A 23,029-nucleotide genomic window follows, 5' to 3' on the forward strand; every position below is an offset into this window, starting at 1 on the left:
TAACTGTGTAAAAGTGTTGTCAAAATTGCACATACTTTATTTATGTTCTTATGTTATTCTTTTGTTCATAATATATTGTTCATAATGTAAATGGAAAATTCTGTCAATAAACATTTTGATAATTTACTCATTCTTTGCACTAATTATTAGTATTAGTGACTAATACAAAGGAAAAAAGTGGGCTTATTGTTAGTTCTATGTAATTTTGCAATGAGTTTACTGGTGCGGCCCGCTTGATCTCAAATTAAGCTTTATTTGGCCCGCAGACCAAAGGGCGTTTGACACCACTGGATTATACTATTTCAAGATTCAAATTGTGAAACAGTGATTTTTTTGCTTTTTTTTTTTCTAACATGAACCGCAAGTTGTTTGGTTTCTATGGCATCAACTTTTGGCGATGTAAAGTCTGTGCGAGCACACCATTTTTTTGTGTAATATTAGGAGATTTATGTAATATTTGGAGAAATTTCATGAAATTATCCGATTAAAAACATTACATTACTTATATTTGCATTAGTCGGACTGGAAGTTGATTGATTTTGGAATAATTTTGGAGGTTTATGTAATTTCTGCGAATAAAACTTTGATGACTATTATTAATATAGGCGACGTAGTTTTACATTAATAGATTTTCCGATGGTGGTGTCCCTTGAGATTCTTTCAATGCAAAAAAGTCTGCCGCAAGAAGTTAAGGATAAACTAAAGACAGGAGAACTGAAAAGACAATTACGCAACGGTAATAGTGAGGTGTGGAAATGCTTCAAAATGATTGTTGAATATGCGACAGAAACTTGCATTGGCTTCGCTGAATGCAGTCACTGTGATGTTCAACGCTGAGCAGGCATTTAAACAGCTGTACTGGCAAAAGTGATTGTCAAACATCTATATTATCAAATAAAATATGTAAATGTTTATACAGTCTTGTTTAACTTAGATTTCGTTATCATAAATCACCCCTCCTGATCCCAACTCGGGAGTCCTCAGTCCTCACGAATAAAATATGAAATTTCGGGTTTGCTTCAGGCTCGGTCCTGCAAATCAAATTAATTGGTTGGGCTCTAATACCTGCCGGTCGGGTCGGGCAGTATTTTCTCGGCCCAATTTTACCTCTAATCCATACATTATCAATTCCTTGATTCTCTTCCACTTTATCTGACTTCATCTGGCTCGTCTCAATGCAGAGGAGTATTGGCTCTCATCCGAGACTCTTCCGGATTACCTCGTTTCTCAACCTATCCTGAAATTCCTTTTCACACTAGCAACAGCCAATTGTAAAGGCATCCAACTATGTTCTAGTAGTTCTTAGTATGAATTCATTAATGACAAAAGAAAGCAAAGACTTTTCTCAATGTAACACTTGCTGCTCTAGTTGGGCGATAAAACAATAATTACCATTCTTGTGAAATAATTTTTTGTCAACGATAATGTTAAAAATGCTTGATAAAAATTAGATAATTTGTAGCATCCAGAGTCTTTACTTTAATGCACAAAAAGTGCACCAGCTGATTGGGCACACTGACCACTTTGGGGAAAAAAATTGACTTCTAAGTGTGCCATATAGGTTCAAAAATACACTAACTATGCTATCCTTTTCATACTTACCAGAGAGAAAGACTTTGGTCAGACCAGTCCGGGCCATGTTGCCCCCATGTAGCCTATGTATTCTATTTAATGTTCTTATGGTTATATATAGAAGAAGGAAAACTTAAAATTGTGGGTTACTTCATGCTATTTTTAGTATGGTATTCAAAATCTTCAACAAAATTGTTCTATTGTAATACAACCCATTTTACGTGTCTTTTTACAATCATTGATTTTCCGTGCCACTTATCTTCACAATGGGTGAGTGCTGGAGCCTTTGCCAACTAGCTGTAGGATACGTTACACCACTGAGGTGGAAGTGCAAACCACTCATCCACTGTGCAACCCTACCAATGATATTATAATGAATTATCTTATTAGTTCAATATATCAATGACAGCTCATATATCTTCCATTTCACCTCCCTCACAGGGCTAATGTTTGCATGGAGCAGGAGATGATGCTGGTTGCCCAGAGGCAGCCATGTGTTCAAGCCTTTACCCGCATGATCAAAGTGTGGAAGCAAGGCTGCGTGGGACAGTCTTGGTGCATGGGATACGAGAGGAGGTAAGGAAATACAGACGCTCCCCTACGTACGAACGAGTTACGTTCCGAGCGCTTTTTCATAAGTTGAATTTGTTCATAAGTTGAAATTGTTCAAATTGACGTTGATTCAGTGCTATATTGCCATTTTGGTTTCAAATGAAATGGCTTGCCTCTTCCTTGCACCTGCCTCACTAGAAGCCTTTCGCTTTTCACCAACCATATTGAATAATGGATGCACGAGATTTGTAATGATAGAAATGAAAAAGGTTCTTTGCGCACTGGAGATACGTCACACACTTCTGCGCTGGTACAAACTGGGCAGAGGAAGGTGGATGCTGGGTGAGCTGAACTCTCACAGCGCCAGGCGTCGGTATTAGCAGCGGAAAGAAGCACTAAACGGAAAAAGGCATACAAAATCGAATTTACAAACATTTTTTGACATAAATGCAATTTGCAGACATCCACCATCCCCTCACAAACCAACTAACTATTAAAAACAGTCAACATTCCACAGACAGTCCTAATGGCAATGTAGCCTCTGAGTCATCCCATGTAAGAATTTCTCACTTCTTTCTTTGAAGGTGGATGAGAGCTACAATTACTTGTGAACAAAGCATGCTGTCACAATGCCTAATAATGACTGTGGCAATGAGGCAATGAGAAGGTTCCCATAGGTGTAGAGCAGTGATTTTCAAACTTTTTTTGGCCACCGCCCCCTTCACCGCCGGGCCAAAATGCCAACGCCCTCCTCTTTACCCCTTTCCAACGAACGCTAGAACGACTATATTGCTAAATGTCACAAGAATTGGTTGATTCTTCAATCACAAACAGTTTGAAGACTAAAAAAAACAATTTTAATAAACAGAAATGGTTATCATTTATTCTTCACCTCGAATCATAAAAATTGATAGCTGATGCATTAAGCCGGTCGCTGTGCGCATACGTCTGTGGTTAAGCGTTGCCGGCGCGCTATTGTGTGCTCCTCTGCGGCTGACTGGATGGTGGTGGTTTCCCCAGTCGCCTGCATCGACGATAAACTCGCGACAATTAGTGATATACGGTATATGCGCGCTGCTCGTGAGCGCTCGAGCAGACAACGTTTCTTGTTTCAATAAAGCTTGTTTTTTTGTCGACTTTTTATTACAGACAATCAATTTTTCCGGTCTTTCTACAAACACCAACGTCACATTTTACTGTAATTGCTCCATCGCCCCCTTCACTATTTCAACGCCCCCCATTTGCCTGTTTATTCGTCAGCGCCCCCCTGAAAGTTCACACCACCCCCCGGGGGGCGGTACCGCCCACTTTGAAAACCACTGGTGTAGAGGATCAGACAGCGTTAAAAAAAGAGAGGAAATATATAGTAAATACATTTCTTTTGTATCCTATCGGTACTATCCTACACTGTCCTGGATCTGACTGTGTGCTTATCTTTTATTCACACTGACAGGACGGCCTACTACACGGCGTACAGACAAGTGTACCGACAGGATTATAACACGGTCTATAAGTGCTGCTCTGGATGGTCACAGCTTAATAGAGAAGCCGGTTGCCTTTATCGTAAGTTCAGTGTGGGCTGCCTATTTTGTTAAATGTCTTTGGGTATTTAATATCGACATTTTTCCTAAATTGCAGAACTCCACAGTGCGCAGTAAGTTTTAACATTTCTCGCATATAAGCCGTATTTGTAACAAAAAAAAAAGATGAATGAAACAAGGTTATGGCTTATATACGCAAAATACATAGAGCATTGCTATACGCTTTTTTTTCAGCAGTAGATGTCGGCAAATTAAAATTTTCTATTTGTTGGTTATTTTCTGTTTTGCAGTAAGAAAACAACCATTACTGGATGAATTACTAACTTCTTTATGATATTGACCCTAATAATATGCTTTTGAAAAAGTGGTAGAAGATCAGCTAGTAGCATCTATAATTGGCTAAATATTTCCCCTCTTTTGTCTCTATTGTTCTCGCTTAATTGCAGGTTTCCTCTCGGAGGGTTACACTTTAACCCTGCTTTTGAGTGATCAAACCTTTCAAATTTTGTTAAAAAATGTTTTTATTCATTCACTCTTTTTTCAAACCGCTTATTGTTACATGGGACGCAGAAGATGCTGTAGCATATCCCAGCCAACAACAGGCACATAACACCCCGGTGTTCAGCCGAATGAAATGCACAAGGAGACGGACAAACATTCCCGCTCACACTTATAACCAAGGGCAATTTCGAGTCCTCAATCAGCCTACCATGCATATTTTGCTTCGTGAGAGAAAACCGCAGTATCGGGGGGGAAAAACCCACGCAAGCCTGTGAGAACTGTAGACCGACCTGGCATTGAGCCTTCGGCCATTTAGGGCCACCACAAAACAACATTTTCCTAAAAAAAATACCACAAATTTGGATTGGTCGCCTGTTATTCCCAGGTCACATGCTCTTAGGAGACACATGACCTAAAAGCATATTTTTCTCTCTCCACAAAACCTTTTCACTCAATCATCTTCCATACCGCTTATCTTCATAAGAGTTACAGGGGTGCTGGAGCCTATCCCAGCCAACTAAGGGTGACAGACAGGGAGATCCTGAATTCGTTGTCAGCCAATCGCAGGGCACATCCCCAAAACATGAATAGCACAATATTGCAAACATAATATTACCAGGCTGGTCAAATACCCATGTGTGTCAATATTTGATTTATTGCTGTAAAATTAAATAAGAAAACAAACCTGCTTCACCATTTTCCACATCATCCATCATTAACATTAAAATCTTAGAGCCTTTCGTCCTTTTGTGTTGTTTGAAACATACGTAAGGAGTCACTGAGTATCCCCCATTTCCTCTTTAAATCTCAACAAGGACTCTTGTATGTATCTCCGAGACGACACCAATTGTCTCGATGGCTCTGTGTGCTTTTGACGAAAAGAGAAGAGCACTTGACTTTGAGATGGCAATTTCCTCTAAATTAGTTTTAAAGCATCATTCAAAGACTTGCCCCGACAAGGAGTCACTGGTTGGGAAAGGATGAACGGGGTCAGTCAGTAGTGGAAGCAAGTGCTTACGTTTATTGATTGCAACAATAGCTTCGGAGTGGTGGTCTGGTGGGGGGTGAGGGTCAGGGACAATAGTTCCTCTGGTTTCTCCTGGTAAACCGCCTTCTGGCGGTGCGGAGCTGGCAGAGGTAGTACATGCAAAACAAGGCCGTGTGGTCTTAACAAAAGATCTGTCTCTAACCATGGGTGGTCTTTATGTGGGTGTCGTAAAACAGTATGTCTGACCTCATGTGGGACCGCCTTTAGCATGGTTCAACTCCAATTGGCAACGACCCAGATGAATTTAATTTTGTGAGTAAGGGATTACTGAAAAATTGTGAGCAAAACTCAACTCAAAGGAACATGATAAATGTACCACGTGATTAAATGAATATATTCTTCATATCCACTTACCACCCCTGCAAATGTTTTATCTTATATTAATTATTTATACATTCATCCTACACACGGAAAATACGGTACTATTTTATCCTCACAAGGTTTGCAGGGAGTGCTGGTGCCTATCCCTGGTGCCTATCTCTGGTTGGTTAACCAGAGGCAGCAGGTGGGGGAAACCCAGATATGTTTGCCAGCCTATCGCAGGGCATGGTGAAACAGACCACCACTCATGCTCACACTCACGCCACCACCGAGTGGGAATCGAACCTGCACGCAACAAAGCCAACCACTGCGCTGTTGCGTTTCATACATTCATTTTCTGAACCACTTTATCCTCACTATGGTCGCGAGGGGTCGCCAGTCAACTACGGGCAGTTGACAGTGGACCACTTACATTGGTTGCCAGCCAATCATATTGCACAAGGAGACAGACAGCCATTCATGCTCACATTCATACCTAGAGGCAATTTAGAAGCAACAATTTAGAGTCCAACCAGCCTTACAGGCATGTTTATGGGATATTGGAGAAAAGTCACGCAGGTCCAGGGGCAACATGCAGACTCCACACAAGTCAGAACCCAATGGGGTAAACCCTCAATATGAGCCGGATGTGCAAACCGCTTATCACCGGGCTGCCATTTTATTATATATTTTTATATTATTTATACATTATATTGGCCTGGCGGCTTGGGTGGATAGCACGTTGGCCTCACAGCTTTGGGGTCTTCCATTCCAATCCAGGTTGGTCCACCGGTGTGGAGTTTGGACTGGCAACCAGTCTAGGGTGAGTCTACCTTTTGCCTGATGATAGTTGGGTTAGGCTCCAACAACCTCTGCAACCCTTTCGAGGATGCGCCATATGGATGATGGATGAATGAATGATGCTTGGGACTTGTTTCTTTTGATATCATGTCCCCTTATTTGTATTTAGTCATCGTCCTGACAGTTTTTGTCTTTAGTCATCATACCGCCTTGACCCCCCCCCCCCCACACACACACACACAGGTAAAGAAGAGCTTTACTTGGCATGGTAAGAAAAAGATTGGGGGCTATTGCCCTATTGCCTCCATTCATAATTTTACAACTTACAGACACCTCTTGCCCAGGAAAAAAAATCCCCACTCCATTGTTATTATTAAATTGCATATCAAGAGGCTCCTGTGGCATAAACTACTAGAATTCAGTTGAATTTAGTCGTTTTGGGGGAAAAAAAACAAAAAAAAAACAAGCTTGACTCGACATTGGTCCTTTATACCAGAAAGAGCTGAGGGTCTGGCCTATTGCATTATTCTGACAAAAAAGCAGATTTTAGCAAATCAAGAGTACAAAAATTTAAATGACAATAATTGTTAAACTACGAAGTATGGTAGCCTACGGCAAAGACATATAAAGAAACCTGAATATTCTATCCGATCTCCCCGGCGGCTGAGTGGTTAGCGCGTTGGCCTCACACTGAGGGTCCTAGGTTCAAATCCAGGTCGTTCCACCTGTGTGGAGTTGTTGCATGTTCTCCTTGGGCCTGTTGAGGTTTTCTATGGGTACTCTGGTTTCTACCCACATTCCAAAGACATGCATGGGGAGCTGATTGGACATTCTAAATTGCCCTTAGGTACGAATGTGAGCTTTAATGGTTGTTTGTCTCCTTGTTTTCCAACAACCCTCACAACCCTAGTGAGGATAAAGCGGTTCAGAAAATGAGATGAGTTGAAATGAGAATCTCCATTTTTCTTAATCTCTTTTTTATTTCAATCGAACAGAATGGAGCCAAAAGGGAGAAGTCAGAAAGATCAAACAGAGAATACGGGCTCATACACAAGTCTATGAACAAATATGGCTGCTGATCATTGCCAAGCAGGTTCTTGCCTACTTTGAAATTATTACTGTGACTTTTCAACCAAACGGGAATTTTATCCAACACTGTTTTAACAACGTAGTCAAAATCATTAGAAAAGCCCCTTAGGGTTCAGCTGTTTTGAAAAGTACTAAAACTCTTGAAATGGTGCATTCTTGCTCACCGTGAACCATGATTTCTTACCAAAAAGTAAAATGTTGGTCTCCAGGAGCACCACTTAGGAGCTCTGAGTATGAAAGAACTCCTGCTGTTATACCTATTGACGGCGGCTAAACAAACATTGAGCTACCGATGTGACGATGTGGTCATCCCCTTGGCAAGTTGGAAGAGCTACATCTGCTTTGGGCTTTTTAGTTTTCTCAGATTGAGCCGCTGCCTCCACTTTGTCTGGCTCGGCTCTCAGCAGATTCCACTAATCCTCTCAGAGAAGGCGTCTTTGTAGTGAAGTACAGATTTCCTGGTGACGCATGAGAATGAGTTTTATGCCACACTAAATGCCACATTTTAGGCTTTTAATTCATGGAATATTCATCAATTTAGCTACTCAAAAACATGGATAGGAAGCACAAGAGAATAGTGATCTTGTTTTTCTATAGCCATGACTCCCCTTCTAAACATTTCTTGATTTTCTGTCACAAGAGGTGAACACACAGTTTAACTCAAATGCACAAAACGAGGGCGAAAGGCAGGTCGTGGACAAAAGTTTATCCTTGTGGCACGTGCTCACAGGACAGCCAAAAGACACAACTAAATACAACTGGTACCAAAAAACACATACAGCCACGGCAGGATAGAATAACCATGTCAGACATTTTTCAGGATGACTTGGCTTCAAACAGCTTCCTTCAACAAAGGTGACGGGTCAAAAGACACTAAAACAGAGGGGTAAATGAGGACCAGGGCTAATGACACAGGTCTGGACAGTAAGGTGATCTGGAAAGGCAGGACTGCCATAGTCAACACAGGAAAAACCCGAATACAGAAAATAGGACTCTATACCACATAAATGAACGCCGCTGAGAGCAATGTGTAACATTTTCCTTTTCCTATAGAATATCCACGGTATGTGTTTGAAAAGTACAGTTCCACAAATGTTTTCAAATGTTGGACAGCGCAGAGAAATTATACCCAAGTACTAAACATCTCTGCCTCCCAATTTAAAAGTACTGTGGTACCTCTAATTACCAAATTAATTGGTTCCAGAACCTGTTTCGTGATTTGGATTTTTTGTAAATAAGGCAGTATTTTATATCTAAATTCACTAATTTCTTCCACGGTCCTAAAAAAAAACTACCAACTAAGCCCAAAGTGTTCCAATTTTCAATGAAAGATGTGAGAAACACAAAAATGAGAGAAAATGATGAGAAAAAGTAATGTATTAAATGAATATCAATCCTGTAAAAACATTTTCTTTCCGCCCAGGTGCATAAGTGTACAAAGGAAGCTAATGTTGGGCAACACCCACAGCACATAACACACATCTTAACAACTTTGAATTATGAATTCAAAACAACTTGGCATTAAGTACCATTTGCAATAGGAGTCAAAGATTGATAACGGTGCGTTTCTTCATTTCATTCGCAGCAGTAATCTTAAAGACAAACAAACAAAAATCATGGAGAATTGTTGTTGTGAAACAACCAATGATATGTAGGGACATTGTCAAGCTAGATGCAAGCTACTGTGACAATTTCAAAATGAAATCATGGATACATGGAATGTATTTACATTTTGGGTGAAATGCCCAATTGGAATCTTGTTTTTGTATACTCTTTTTAAATCTATTTTTGGGGATTTTTTTGTAAATAATGCAGTATTTTATATTTAAAGTGTCAATTTTTTTCCATGGTCCTAAGAAAAAAAGTACCAGCTGAACTCAAAGTCTTCCAATTCTGAATGAAAGATGTGAGAAACACATAAAAATTAGTATTTAGCTGGGATAGGCTCCAACACCCCCGTGACCCTTGCGAGGATTAGCAAGAATTGATACATGACTTTACCTGGCAAGGGTATAACCCAGCTCTCCCTTCAGTGGACAGCCAGGATACGCAGCTCAGGGTCAACAAGGCTTTTCTTTATCTTAAGCAAATTATATTGGTGTGTTTCATAGTTGCTCCAATTCTTGGTACGCGTGATAGCCCAACCAATGACGAAATTACTCTAGACTTTTGGATTGGATTGGATTGGATAACTTTATTCATCCCGTATTCGGGAAATTACATTGTGGCAGGTAGCAAGAGGGTGATTAGACAGAATAAACAGCATCAATCATTAAAATCATCAAATCATTAAAACATAAAAGCCGCAAAACACAAAACGAACAAGAGTGGACAAAGCTACCGTGGCCGCCGGCTGCCGCTTAAACAGCGCCATTTGGTTGCGGTAACTGAATCGGACTCAAAAAGACATTGTAGAGTTGGACAAAAACTGGAACCCCACAGAACAGCAAATGTAATGCTAGAAAGGAAGGCAAAGTGCTTAAGTGTGGTTGACTGTGTGGAGGGTCCTGACTCCTGAGTGTTCAGCCGTTGTCTGACACCTGATGAAAGGCGGATGTTTTGGCTGGAGCTTTGGCCTCTGTGGAGCTCCAACAGGTCTGCATTCAATTGGGCTTATTAGAAACCTCCACATTAATGTTTTTTTCCATTGAGTAAAGATGTCATTTCCCACAGCAGGCCTGATACCATAAAACACTGTATACATTTTTTTTTGTTGCAGAGAAACAGATGTCTCTTAACATCCAAATCTAATTTTATAAACAGCTGCATGTAATTAGAACAGTAAGAACACGTGGCATTACATATTAATTTTCTAATTTAGCCTTAATTTGTTCATACATCTAGGAAATTTCATGAATTTGATGTGACAGTTTTAAAGATATTAATAAAAAAAGCATAAATAAATAAGTACTCAATATAATAAGCAGTCAACAACATGAATAAGTGTGGAGTGGAGTGGAAACATTATAGCTAAAGCCAAACTTTTAAAATGCCTGCAGAAGTCTCAAAGTATTACTGGGGCAACAGGCTGACCATAAGACTTTCACACCAGCTGTGTAGATGTTGTTGCGACATCAGCCAGGTATCTCACCTTTGCGTTTCTGTGTGTATGCTTTGTCCTAAAGCTGTGTGTAGCTACGGTGTGTGCTTCAATGGCGGCCAATGTCGAGAGGGACCCACCCAGCTCTGTGAGTGTCCTGCAGGGTTCAATGGGCCTAGTTGTCAATATGGTGAGTAATTAATTAAATTTTCTTTTTACGCCGTATACTTAATTAAATTGTGCAAAGACCCTTGACATTTTTTTGGATTGTGTTATACATCAACTACTAGATGATGCTGTATTAAAAAGCATTTTAGACAGTCATTAACCATTATTGATCCATATATAAGGCGCACTGCCTGTTTTTTTGTCGTGCCTTACTGTGCGGAAAATACGGTACCATTTTATTTTACTTTTTATTTAAATAAACTTTATTTGGTATTTTTTTATTTATACAATATATGATAATAGCCAAAGGCTAATTTCCATCTTTAGTCTCTGTTTCTGTATCTACATAGTTTGTAGGAGAATAATTCATCACAAGCCATTCAGAAGTTATACCCTTATGATATTTTCATTGTCAAAATAGGTGCCACAAAATCCATTATACTCTTACAAATCAATCAATGTGAAGGAATTAGAACATTTCATGAGACAATGAATACCCCCTGCCTACCTTTATTGTTACCTGAAATCCAGCTTGCTCTAGCAGCCCCACGATACTCCCAATGAACAGAAGATGAAGGAATGTGCCTAAACATATTGTTTTATCAGTCCTAATAGATTATTTCTTCCACCCTTAGTACATACAGTTGTGGACAAAAGTTTACATACACTTGTGAAGAACATAATGTCATGGCTCTCTTGAGTTTCCAGTTATTTCTACGACTCAGATTTTTCTCTGATAGAGTGATTGGAACAGATACAGTGTTCCCTCGCTACTTCGCGCTTCAGCTATCGCGTACTCAGAGCTTCGCGGATTTTTTTCAGGAAAAAATTAAAAATACAAAATTTAAAGATATTAAGTTAAAATTATAAATTACATCATTTTACAAGAGGTGGAAACAAAATATTCAATAAGAATTAGTAATTGCATCAAAGAAATGGTCAATAACATGTGAGAGGTGAGAGTTCAGGAATCGCATTGAGGACGTCATGGCTGTTTACAGGCGCATTTTCACCGCCCAAAAAAAACTGTTCACAACTCCCAATACTGATGTTTCTTACATACAAAAAAACTGCAGAAGATCCTCCATCCGAACTACTATGATTTTGTGCACGTGTTATACGTGTCTTTAAGCATTTTTGAAGGGGCACGCCTACTTTGCGGAAATGCAGCTATTGCGGGGGGTCCCGGTCCCCATTAACCGTGATCAGCGAGGGAACACTGTACTTCTTTGTCACAAAAACATTCATGAAGTTTGGTTCTTTTATGACTTTATTATGGGTAAACAGAAAAAAGTGATTAAATCTGCTGGTTCAAAAATATACATACAGCAGGGCTAATATTTGGTAACATATACCTTGGCCATTTTCACTTCAATTGGGTGCTTTTGGTGCTTCTCGCAAGCTTCTGGTTGAATCTTTGAACACTCCTCTTTACAGAATTGGTCCAGTTCAGCTAAATTTGATGGCTTTCTGGCATAGGCTTTTTTCTTCAGAATTGTCCACAAGTTCTCAATGGGGTTTAAGTCAGGACTTTGGGAAGGCCATTTGAAAACCTTAATTCTTGCCTGATTTAGCCATTCCATTGCCACTATTGATGTGTCTTTGGGGTCATTGTCCTGTTGGAATACCCAACTGTGCCCAATACCCAATCTTCGGGCTGATGACTTTAGGTTATCTTGAAGAATCTGAAGGTCATCTTCCTTCATTATCCCATTTATTCTCTGTAAAGCAGTTCCATTGGCAGCAGAACAGCCCATCAGCATATTACCAACGGGCTTGATGGTAGGCATGGTGTACTTGGGGTTAAAGGCCCCACTTTTTTTCCTCACACAACACTTCAATTTTTGTTTCGTCTGACCACAGGACTTTCCTCCAGAAGGTCTTATCTTTGTCCATGTGATCAGCAGCAAAGTTCAGTCGGGCCTTAAGGTGCCGTTTTTGGAGCAAGGGCTTCTTTGTTGCACGGCAGCCTCTCAGTCCATTATGATGCGAAACATCCTTGACTGTGGACACTGACACCTGTGTTCCAGCAGCTTCTAATTCTTGGCAGATCTGCTTTTTGGTGATTCTCGGTTGAATCTTCACCTTCCTGACCAATTTTCTCTCAGCAGCAGGCGATAGCTTGCATTTTCTTCCTGATAGTGGCAGTGACAAAAGAGTGCACAAATTACATCCACAAACGAAAAAGGGAACTGTCCTCTGTAAGCGACTTGCCATCATAAAACAATTGCAAGAGAGGGGATGATCAACCCCTTCCTAAGCTTTCACGCATCCATCTCAAAGACTAAAATATGGCTAACAAAAGAGACCAGGACATTCTCTTGGGAAAGAAAACTAAAACCTCTTTAAACCATAAAACTAAATTTATTGTTTAAAGTCTCATGGTATGTGAACATGAGGAAATGATACCTAGGTTGATAGACATTTACAGTGAAGACACAGACAATGAACTTCATACTAAACTATTCTCATAGCTGCAGCTTGAACAATCTTGTGTTTCTTTATAATGCAATTTCTGTCTATATGAATCATCATCTTGGCCAGTTACTGGGGTCATTGCAATGCCAGAATACCATTTTATCCTTCTAGCTTTAGTTAATATGGGACTAGAGTACTTACCCGTAGTGTTATGGCCTCAGATTCATGGAATGTCTTTTACCTGTTTATATCTTACATTGGCTGCTGACAGACATTTTTTTCTTACAGCAAATTGGTCTATTTTTCAATTGAGATGTTGCACGGCTGATGCTGAGAGAACATTCCATTTGTATCTCTGAAAGGATTTATTTTTCAGTTTGCCCTCAAATGTAATGTATCAAAAGATCCTTGGATCCGATGACTGCATTCACTCGCATAATGTGGGAATGAAGCCACAATGCATAATGCTCCATTCGTAGACAATTACAATGTATAGTCTTTGTATTTGACAATGTTAATGAATTACTTTGGCTTTCTAAACATGTCAATCAAACCAAAAAGCCTTCATTGTCATTATACACAACTGCATATAACAACATTGGGGTTACATTATAAAATACTGTGAATAATACATTAAAAATACTCTTAACTGAAATTGGCCCGATCCCACATATGCTTCATGGGCACTGTATCTCTTCCCGCAACGCCATCGTGTAATGTCTCTGCGTGCACTGGGCGGAGAGTTGCATCTTTGTATGTGTTTTTTTTCCTCGTTAGTCAGTGCGAATGGCGTATATACTACTTCTCATTGGCAATTGGTTGTTATCCTATTGTGAGGACATTGGTGTGCATCGTTATGGGAATATTTTGAAAGGAATACAAAAGCAAACAATCGATAGGTTGCATGTGAAAGTCAGGGTGGAGGCGGGCAAATAGAGCAAACCCTGGGAGAAGAAAGGTATCAAAATGTAAAACAAAATTAGAATTAAGTTTAGTGTAAGGTTAAATTAACGTTATTTTTAGTGTGTCTGAATCGTAATCCAAATTAATTTAAATTTGTTTATGTTATGTTACTAGCGCGTTGCCATGCAGTCAGGGAGGAGGCGAGGAAAATAGATTGATAAAAAGCGGTAACAATCATTTGCTGTCTTCCTAAAAGTAAGTAAGTAAATGAAGGTGTTTTACTAATTTTACTCCTTATTGATAGGTGAATAGTAGAATCATTTACTCTGAAATTGAGTGAGATGGCAGCGTAAGTATTCCCTTTCGGTGCCTTATAGAGAACTTGAACCTTCTGAGGATTGTCATCATTCTCTGTTGCCTTTCAGACATAGGAACAACACACTTGTGAGGTATGGCAGGCATTAGGCATTCTGAGGATTATGATAGATGGACACTAACTGAGCACAAAGAGGAGCAACGCCGAAATATTTTGTATAATCGGCAAATGAGTTGCCAGCTTTGTCAGGTTTTTAATTATTTACAGTAATCCCTCATTTTTTATGGACACCAAACATTCATTCATTTTCTGAACCGCTTTATCCTCACTGGGGTTGCGGGGGGTGCGGGAAACTAACCCAGCTGACTTTGGGCCAGTGGCGGTGGACACCCTGTGACTGATAGAAGGACAACCATGCACACTCACACCCATACCTCGGGGCAATTCAGAGTGTCCAATCAGCCTAGGAGAGGGGTTAATTACAAACTACACACCTGGTCACATGAGTTAAGGTAAACCATGAGGGTTACGATAGACAGAAAGCGTACAAACCATCCCAAAACCCCAATTACACACATCATAGTGAGATTTTTCCATCTAAATACCGACTTCTCAGCAATATTACACCTTTGGGTCCACTAAAGAGCAATTAAAGTCAAATCTTGCAACCTCCAATACATCACACACTAACCTGTGAAACCACCCCACTCACCGTGGAGCTAGTGGACATGAGACATGTGCTCTCAACCTCTGAACTGGATGTAATTCCAGGGAAAATACTCTTGGGATGTGTTAACCAACTAGGACCAGTCTTGAAATTTTCAACCTGTCACGAGAACAAGCCACCAACCAAAACCTGCCTAAAATCGGCCACCATCATACCCAGGAAGTTACCTGCAGAAAATCGGGACTATCGCCCAGTAGCAATCACATTAGTCCTCACCTTGGTAAAACTGGTATTAAAACACATCAAAGCCTGTGTTCCCCTCATCCATGACCTGTATCAGTTTGTATACCGGCCAAATAGATCCACTGAAAATGCAAAAGACAGCTCAGCCTTTAGAACAATAATACTGGACATTATGACCCCGTTTGGCCAACCTGGGCCTGCCACCCTCCACCTGCTATTAGATAAATGACTTTCTGGTCAACCAACCCCAGAACGTGGAGCTTGGTCGCCACCTCTCATCCGCCTGCATGCTCCCCCCTGTGTGCTGAGTCCATTACTTTATTCGCTTTACACGCACGACTGCAGACCTATGCACCCTGAGAATATAATTGTGACATTTAAAAATGACACAACAGTGGTGGGGATGATCACAGGGATCCTATGACTCAGCGAGTAGTGTGCTCTCAAAAACTTTGCAATGAACATTTCCAAAACCAGGGAACTCATCCTGTACTTGCGACAAAACAAAGCCAGTCCGGCCCCTCTTCATATCATGTGGCGAATGTGTTGAGCGAGTGGAGACTTTTAAATTCCTGGATGTCCATATCTCTGCTGACCTCACTTGGGCAGCAAACACCACAGGACTCATCAAGAAGGGGCAGAAGAGGCTACATTTCCTGAGAGTGCTCACGAAGGAGCAATTCATCACAACCTGCTGGTGACATTCTTCCGGTCAGCCGCTGACCTTCTCTATGTCAGTGTGTCAGTTAAGCTGTCCTGAAGAAGACAGGAAATGACTGCAGAGGAAGATTAACACAGCTCAAAAGATCATGAGCCGTCCTTTACCTCCGCTGTCCACCATCTACAACTCCCTGTGCCTAAGAAGGGCAAAGACCCTCATAAATGGCAACACACATCCCTGGCTTTCCCTCTTCAACCTGCTGCCCTCTTACAGGCAGTACAGGACCATACAAGCGAAAATAAATAGACTCAGGGACAATCTTAGGGACTTTTTTTTATCTTACTTCATTTTTATTGTATATAATTTTTGTATTACTACTTATTTATGTGTGCACTCTATGTTAAGCTTTTATTCCCATTGTATTCATTTACTGGAAATAAAGGTCTTGGCTCATATACAGTAATGGAATGCCACTTGTTGTACACGGAATAAACCAATGAACCGTGGAACCAGCACACTCTTTCTTTAAGTCGAGAGGCGATATATCTCAATCAAATTCTTATTCTTATACGGTTTACTAAACGTACCTTTACGATCAATGGGTTGAACAACAATGGTCAGGCCGATCCGTTATCTAGATATGTTTCTTATGGATTGGTTTTCTTCCAAATAGCCAAACGGTAACTGTCCTTTCTACTCTGCGTTGATTAACCTTATGTTTAAGGTTTATGCATTAACTGATGAAGCTTGTTGAAATATCTTCCATGGCAACTCAAACAGTCCACTTGCGATTGTTTGGACAGTTTGAGAATAAAAACACATCCTACACCACCTCTGGGTGTTTTCCGTACACTGACTTGAAACTCTGTAAAGTTGGAGTTTGCCTTTGTACCTGCTGCCACTTCCTGCCAAGAGGCCTAATCTGACATAATTGTGCGGTGGGCTCCTGCCCTGTCTCATTAGCCCCCCTCTGTGATAAAAGGCTGCTCCTGGTCATGATGAAGGTGTCCAGGCTATCAAAAAATAAGTGCAAATCACATGATAGAACCGTTTGCAGAATATCATAAAAAAATAATCATCTAGGATAACCTAAATGAATTGTCTGTATCCTTTATCCATGCCTGATATATAATTTTGTTACTCCTGATTTTTTTTCCTCAAACCAAGCACTTATGGTGTTATCTGTCGGTGTTATCTTCGCATGGCAAAGTTACCTCTGGGCAACTCTCAGCAGAAAGAACCAGAATTTTTTTGACATTTCAAGAGCTGTGAAAAACATGTTAATCTGATAGGAACATATAAAGACAGAATCAGTGTTATAACCTCTTTTAATCAACATATTGTATCAGTATTGTCACACAGGTCTTCCTATTATTGCATCTGCCATACCTTCTGACACACTTATACTGTATATAAATGAAGCAACGAGTGATGCCATAAGATGATCACAGTTGACAACAACATATCACACTATACATATTTTTCAAAGTAGTAAGTGAAAACATTGTGTAGGCCTACATGCTCATTATATTGCACAGTGAATTATCATGTTTTACTGCCATTGAAGGCAGTGGAAGTCCTATCTATTTGAATTAAGTACGGATGCCTGCAAATAATCTCAATCAGTCTCAGCCAATCACTTGAATCAAAATTCATCATTGAACTTTTCTTCTGTAATGCCATTAGCATTAGATTGTTTTTTGTGTACTGGTCAAAACTGCTTAATGGTGCTGCTAACAGTGGCTTCTTGTCATAGGACACACTTATGTAGAGATTTATAGCATCAGAGGAAGTTCTTCAGACCATTTTTGGCTATATTTAAATGCTTCTTTGTCGTGGCAGCAAGGCTCTTCTTTTCCCTCGTTGGCTTGGTTGCCACCCTTTATTTAATTACCATACTTTCTCGCATATAATCCGTATTTTTCGCTAAAATAAATGATGACTGAATGAGGGTATGGGCACAAATTAGACTTGACATGCACGGTGACAAAGACAAAACGCCATAATATTTCAACATTAGAAGCAATATGGCCGTTTGTCTCCAACTCCGCTTCACTCAACCTGAGACTCATAAGAGTTGGCTACATTTACTGACTTTTTTCTTTATATTAAGGACTATATTAACCTCCAATCATGACTCCAAAGGCAAGTGGGAATAGTATTGTTGCTGCTGCTGAAAAATTAATGTTGTGCAGACAACTGTCAAAAAATATTTTAAAATTGCCTATTTTTAGGCTTGAAATGCATTATTTCCTTTTCCATTAGTTGTGATGGGAAAAATCTATTCATATTTCGAACAAAACACTTCTCGAACAGGCTTCTGGAACGGATTGTGCTCGAGAACCGAGAACCCACTGTAGATCGTTTGACTGAAAATTTACAAGGTTTCCAACAAATCCTTTTTGGAATACTTGGAATACATCATGTGTTAAATATCCAAGACACTTCAAATATTCCGACAGGGTCAGAATCAGGAGCAGCAGGTCTCAACAGGTAATGTTTCAGATAGAGCACACACAACAGGTCAAAGGGCATTTCCCTTGAGGTCTACAGGTATTTGTTCAAGTGTGCAAATCATGAAATGTGTTTTGCACAGCCGCGCTAGTTCTTAGAGATGTTTTTTTTTACAGATGGTAAAAATATGCACAGAAAACCAGGAATCCATAAAAGATCCACATTTTTTGAAGGCCGTACATACATTCGTTACTTGTTCTAGATTATAGTGAAAACATGTCCCACATTGTATGCTTGTTTATGATCAAGGATGTGATGTGAACTTGCCCATCTGCCAGGAGGTTTAAAGGTGTCCAGCAGCAGCAGAATTAAAAGAGGAGGAAAAAGTATGACATGAGGTAGCGACAGCTGCTTCTTAGGTATGAATACACTTTTACATAAAGACATCGATAATGACGTTCATACAGATGCTTCTGTGGATACAGGTGATCCTAGAGAGATCATATATTTCTTGAATAAGACAAACAAGTAAAAAATAAAAGAATAGGGGACAGTATAATGCACGACTACAAGCAAAATATGACTATTTGTAGTCACTTCATAGCAGAATTTCAAATCTTAATGTGACTTATGGCAAAACAGAGTTTCATTTCCTCCCATATCCACGTAAAAAATATTGTCATTCCCACTTCTGCTACTGAAAACATTAGCATGGGTTTAAACTGTCCCACTTTGTTCCAGTTTGAGGGGGGATGATGCATTTGGAGGACTGATTATTTTGAAAATCTTTGCAGCTAATACAGTAAGCATATTTTTCAAATCACATTTGCAAATCAAGGGAGTAGATGATTAGAGAGGAAAACAAGTAGTTTGGGCGCAATAAATTAAAATCCTGGAGCAACAGCATTTATTACTTTTGTAGCAGTTCTGCTACAAATGTCTAAATTAATGATATAAACATGATTTATTTTGAACATTTTAAGATATATCCCCATATCAATGAACTCATTGTACAACTACTATAATACCCAAACATACTGTATTTTCTCACATATTAGCCACCTTTTTGCAGGGCAAAAAATAATTGATCAGTGTCGGACAGTTGAGGGTTTGTGCTGACATGTCAACTCAATCACAAGACTAAGATTGATTAATCAGTCAGACAGCTGAGTGTTTATGCTGACATGTCAGCCATTCAGAGTTTGTATGACAATGATCCCTTTATACTCACAAAAACTGATATAATCTTACACGGTACCCTGCAAATTCCCTTAAAACCTTTGAATTAGACAATTTATCTCATATAAAACACCCCGTTTCTCAATTTTCAGCTCCATATTCATGGTTTTAATAGGGAGTTCATATGTGTTACTTTGAAGGGAAAATATTGAGAAAATCATCGCACGTGGTCAATGTTCCCTCTAATATGCTCGCGTGCGCAATTGCGCACTACTCTCGTCTTCTCTACGCATCAGCAATCATATGGCACGCAGTAAATAAAATTCATACTTTTTTTATTCATTTATTTTTACACTCCTTTCCCCATGATGGCGCCGTTTACGCAGCAGTCAGTGGTAGTAGCTCTGTCCACTCTTATGTTTTTCGTGTTTTACAGCATGTTTTACATGAAAAATTAGAGGGAACATTGACATGCACCTGCTTATGGCAGTTGGGATACTGGTGTGTCCATAGCGAGCAATGATGATGTCACTCACACTGGTACTCAATGCACTCAGGGAGGTTGTCTTTCTGCCAAGACTAACAAAAAATTAGAGGGAACATTGCACGTGGTATTTCTGAGATACTGTATAAATCAAAAGAGTCGTCTGCTGTATTACACATTCCTAAAGGGTGTTATCTGCCCGTAGACAAATTCAAAAAGGAAGTCATGTGAGCAGTACAACCAGGAAGTGTGTCAGCAATCTAGTGTTCACCAAGTCTCTGGGTGCAGTAATAGCATGAGATACACATTACGCAGGTATCGAGGCTGATATTTTAATAATTGACCGCAAGACCTTTGATCAGCCTTAAAAACTTTTGGAATGTGCTGACATGGTAAACACTACGAACACCAGTCAGAGCATCTTTAACTACAGTTAGATGGCGGTGCCTTGAGCGAGCAATGGCAGGCACAAACAAGTGAGTTTTTCCCCATTTTATCCAAGATATGGTTAATAATAATTTTTAGACGTCAAAATGAATGTTGCTTAGCATTTTTCTAATTTGAAATAAATGACCAACCATATCGGCCGCATTGTCGTCCTTTATGGCATTTTGTCTTTGTCTCTTTGCAGTTTCGCCCATGTCAACTCAAAGCCGTACCCTGGATTCAGTCATTATTTTTTTTTGTGACAAATACGGTACATATGTGAGAATATAAGGTATCTTAAAAAAGTAATGGGTAAAGATTAATTTTACTAGTTTAAATTTTGCAAAAACATCATACTTGGTGGATAAATTGAAATAGTCTTTACTTTATTTCTTTATTGGTTCTATTAGGCAAATGACTATTACCTTAGAAAAGAACCTGAGGGCAGAAACAAAATTACCTGGTGAAGCAACGTTGGGTTAAATCCAGTGTAGTTTAAGTACAACTAAGTACAGGGAAGGTTACACAAACACTGAGTAGCAAAATCTCTGTCTCAAAACATCAAGTTGCCAAGCACCCACTTAAGTGCTTCTCACGGAGTTTGCATAAATACAGCAGTTTGAATTCTCTACTTATCAGAGTGACCCGATAGCGAAGTGCTTAGTTGGCAAATCTCACAGAGTGCCTATGCAGTTATCCACATATCCTCTTCTGTTTAACTGTAAGTTTCACTGAAAATTAAGCACCTCAACCATCTCCAATTTGTAGCCCTTTTTTATATGCACAAAATCTCCATAAGAACTGGTGTATGTTCCTGACAGTGTAACTCCAATTCCCATCTGGAGTTCATGGACACCTTGCCCATTCATGAGACATATTATGGATAAGTGACTTTTTAATTGCTTCAATGAATATCTTTTGGTTTATAGAGTGCAATCCCAGTGCCCACCAATAAAGTGTGATAGTACACGATCGAGTACATTTTTTATGAGCTGCCCCCGTTGAAAAATAGGTCTTGAAGCAAGTGGTTTGAGTTATTAACTACAGTATGGAATAAATAAAACCATGCATTTCAGCCCCAGTTAGACATCAGGGATTTTGCTTGCAATGTGACTAAAAAGAGCAAACCAATCTCAGAAAGTCAATGTCGAGGCATAGCTTTCGGGTTGTTGGATGCACATATTGAAGTGGAGACAGTCAGTTAGGGCCTTGTTCACCTTCAGAGATGTAACACAAAAAGAAAAAAGAAAGCCTGGATTAATCATGCAGTACCGTCTTAACAGCTTCAACTCTCAGAGGTCCTTCTGAGCTCCGTACCATTCATGGGAAAGAGGTGGGAGCTGCAAATGTGACATCACCAGGGATCGCCCAATGGTTGAAGACAAAAACAAATTGCAAAGTAGCAATCGTATATTGTAGGTCCGTTTCCGAGGTTTTTTTATCAATTCAATTTCGATTCGCTTAATGTACTCCTAAAAGATATGCGAAGAATGTCACTACATTGAATTTAATTGAAATGAATGCTTTTATTGTCATTATACTAGTATAATGAGATTTAAAGCTTTCACCACATAGTGTACAAATAACAACAGACAGACAAATAAATAATCAATAAATAAGTAGTCCAAGTGAGATCAGCAAAGTGAAGCGAACTTGTTCCATCTGAACTCCAGGATGAGTTCCATGGCTTTTGGAGACATTCAGCGGCAATTCGCACCATTCACTGAGTCTATGGACACAACGACCAACAAGCATATACATAAAAAATCAATATATAGTAAAGATAAATGATCACTAAATAATCAATAAATAAGTAGTCCAAGTGAGGTCAGCAGAGCAGAGCAGTTTTTTTCCGTCCGAGGTCCAGGATGGATTCCATGGTTTTCCACAAATTACATAGAAAAGACAAAAAAAATGCTAAATAAAAAAATAAACACTAAACACTTTCCTTAAATAAGGGTATAAAACCCTTTTCTGGATGCGTCATACTGTAGCTTACCGTGATTTGGTCGGTGAAGTGTTAAACAAGAGTAACCATTGTCCAAATAGCAGCTGTATGGCATCCCCCACCTCCCCTCACAACCTACCCCCCATCCTGTAATTTTACTACAATTTTCCACTCTACAGCTCACAAGATGATATCTCATCCAGCCATTTTAGCAAGCTCTTTCTTAGTCACTTGTAGTCACACGGGACACAAGTGTGATCCTCCCAAGAACAGTTATTTTCCTTATCACAGGAAGTCGCACAATGCCGGGCCAGATTGTAAACCCTCTGTTTGCAGCTGAGGGTGCAGGGGGGAAAGTTGTATGCAATCACCTTTTCGTCTGGCTTATTTGTTTTTCATTCTTTTACAGAACTCAGTGTTATGTTATGTGGAAATGCACATTCATGCAGCAGTTTCACAGGCGTGTTTTTTATGTTTCACTGAGAAGACATAACAGCAGTAGGCAACATATTCCTAATGATGTTTAAGAGGTTATGCAATTTACTCAGTTTGCATGAAGAAGTCACTCCCTTTGTATTGTCACAAATATTGTTTCTGCTTTGGAAATGACATCCTGCTCCCCTATCAACAAATTAACTACTAATTCTACATATAAATGTATGAAAAGCAAAATGATTAGCATGCTCCCTTGTCAACCATATACCATCAATCTAATACC

General features: G+C 39.6%; 1 protein-coding gene across 2 annotated transcripts in view; it reads left to right on the plus strand.

The window, feature by feature from the left end:
• Window positions 1-23,029, plus strand: part of megf6b (multiple EGF-like-domains 6b) — a 45,615-nt gene that overhangs the window by 1,967 nt on the left and 20,619 nt on the right. For both annotated transcript variants that reach the window (XM_077727196.1, XM_077727195.1), the window contains exons 2-4: window positions 2,014-2,148; window positions 3,578-3,687; window positions 10,530-10,634. In XM_077727196.1, coding sequence (XP_077583322.1) covers window positions 2,014-2,148; window positions 3,578-3,687; window positions 10,530-10,634 — 350 coding nt within the window. The remainder of the gene's footprint in view (window positions 1-2,013; window positions 2,149-3,577; window positions 3,688-10,529; window positions 10,635-23,029) is intronic.

The sequence above is a fragment of the Stigmatopora nigra genome, chromosome 10 (genome assembly GCF_051989575.1).
Source record: "Stigmatopora nigra isolate UIUO_SnigA chromosome 10, RoL_Snig_1.1, whole genome shotgun sequence".
NCBI classification, from domain to species: domain Eukaryota; kingdom Metazoa; phylum Chordata; class Actinopteri; order Syngnathiformes; family Syngnathidae; genus Stigmatopora; species Stigmatopora nigra.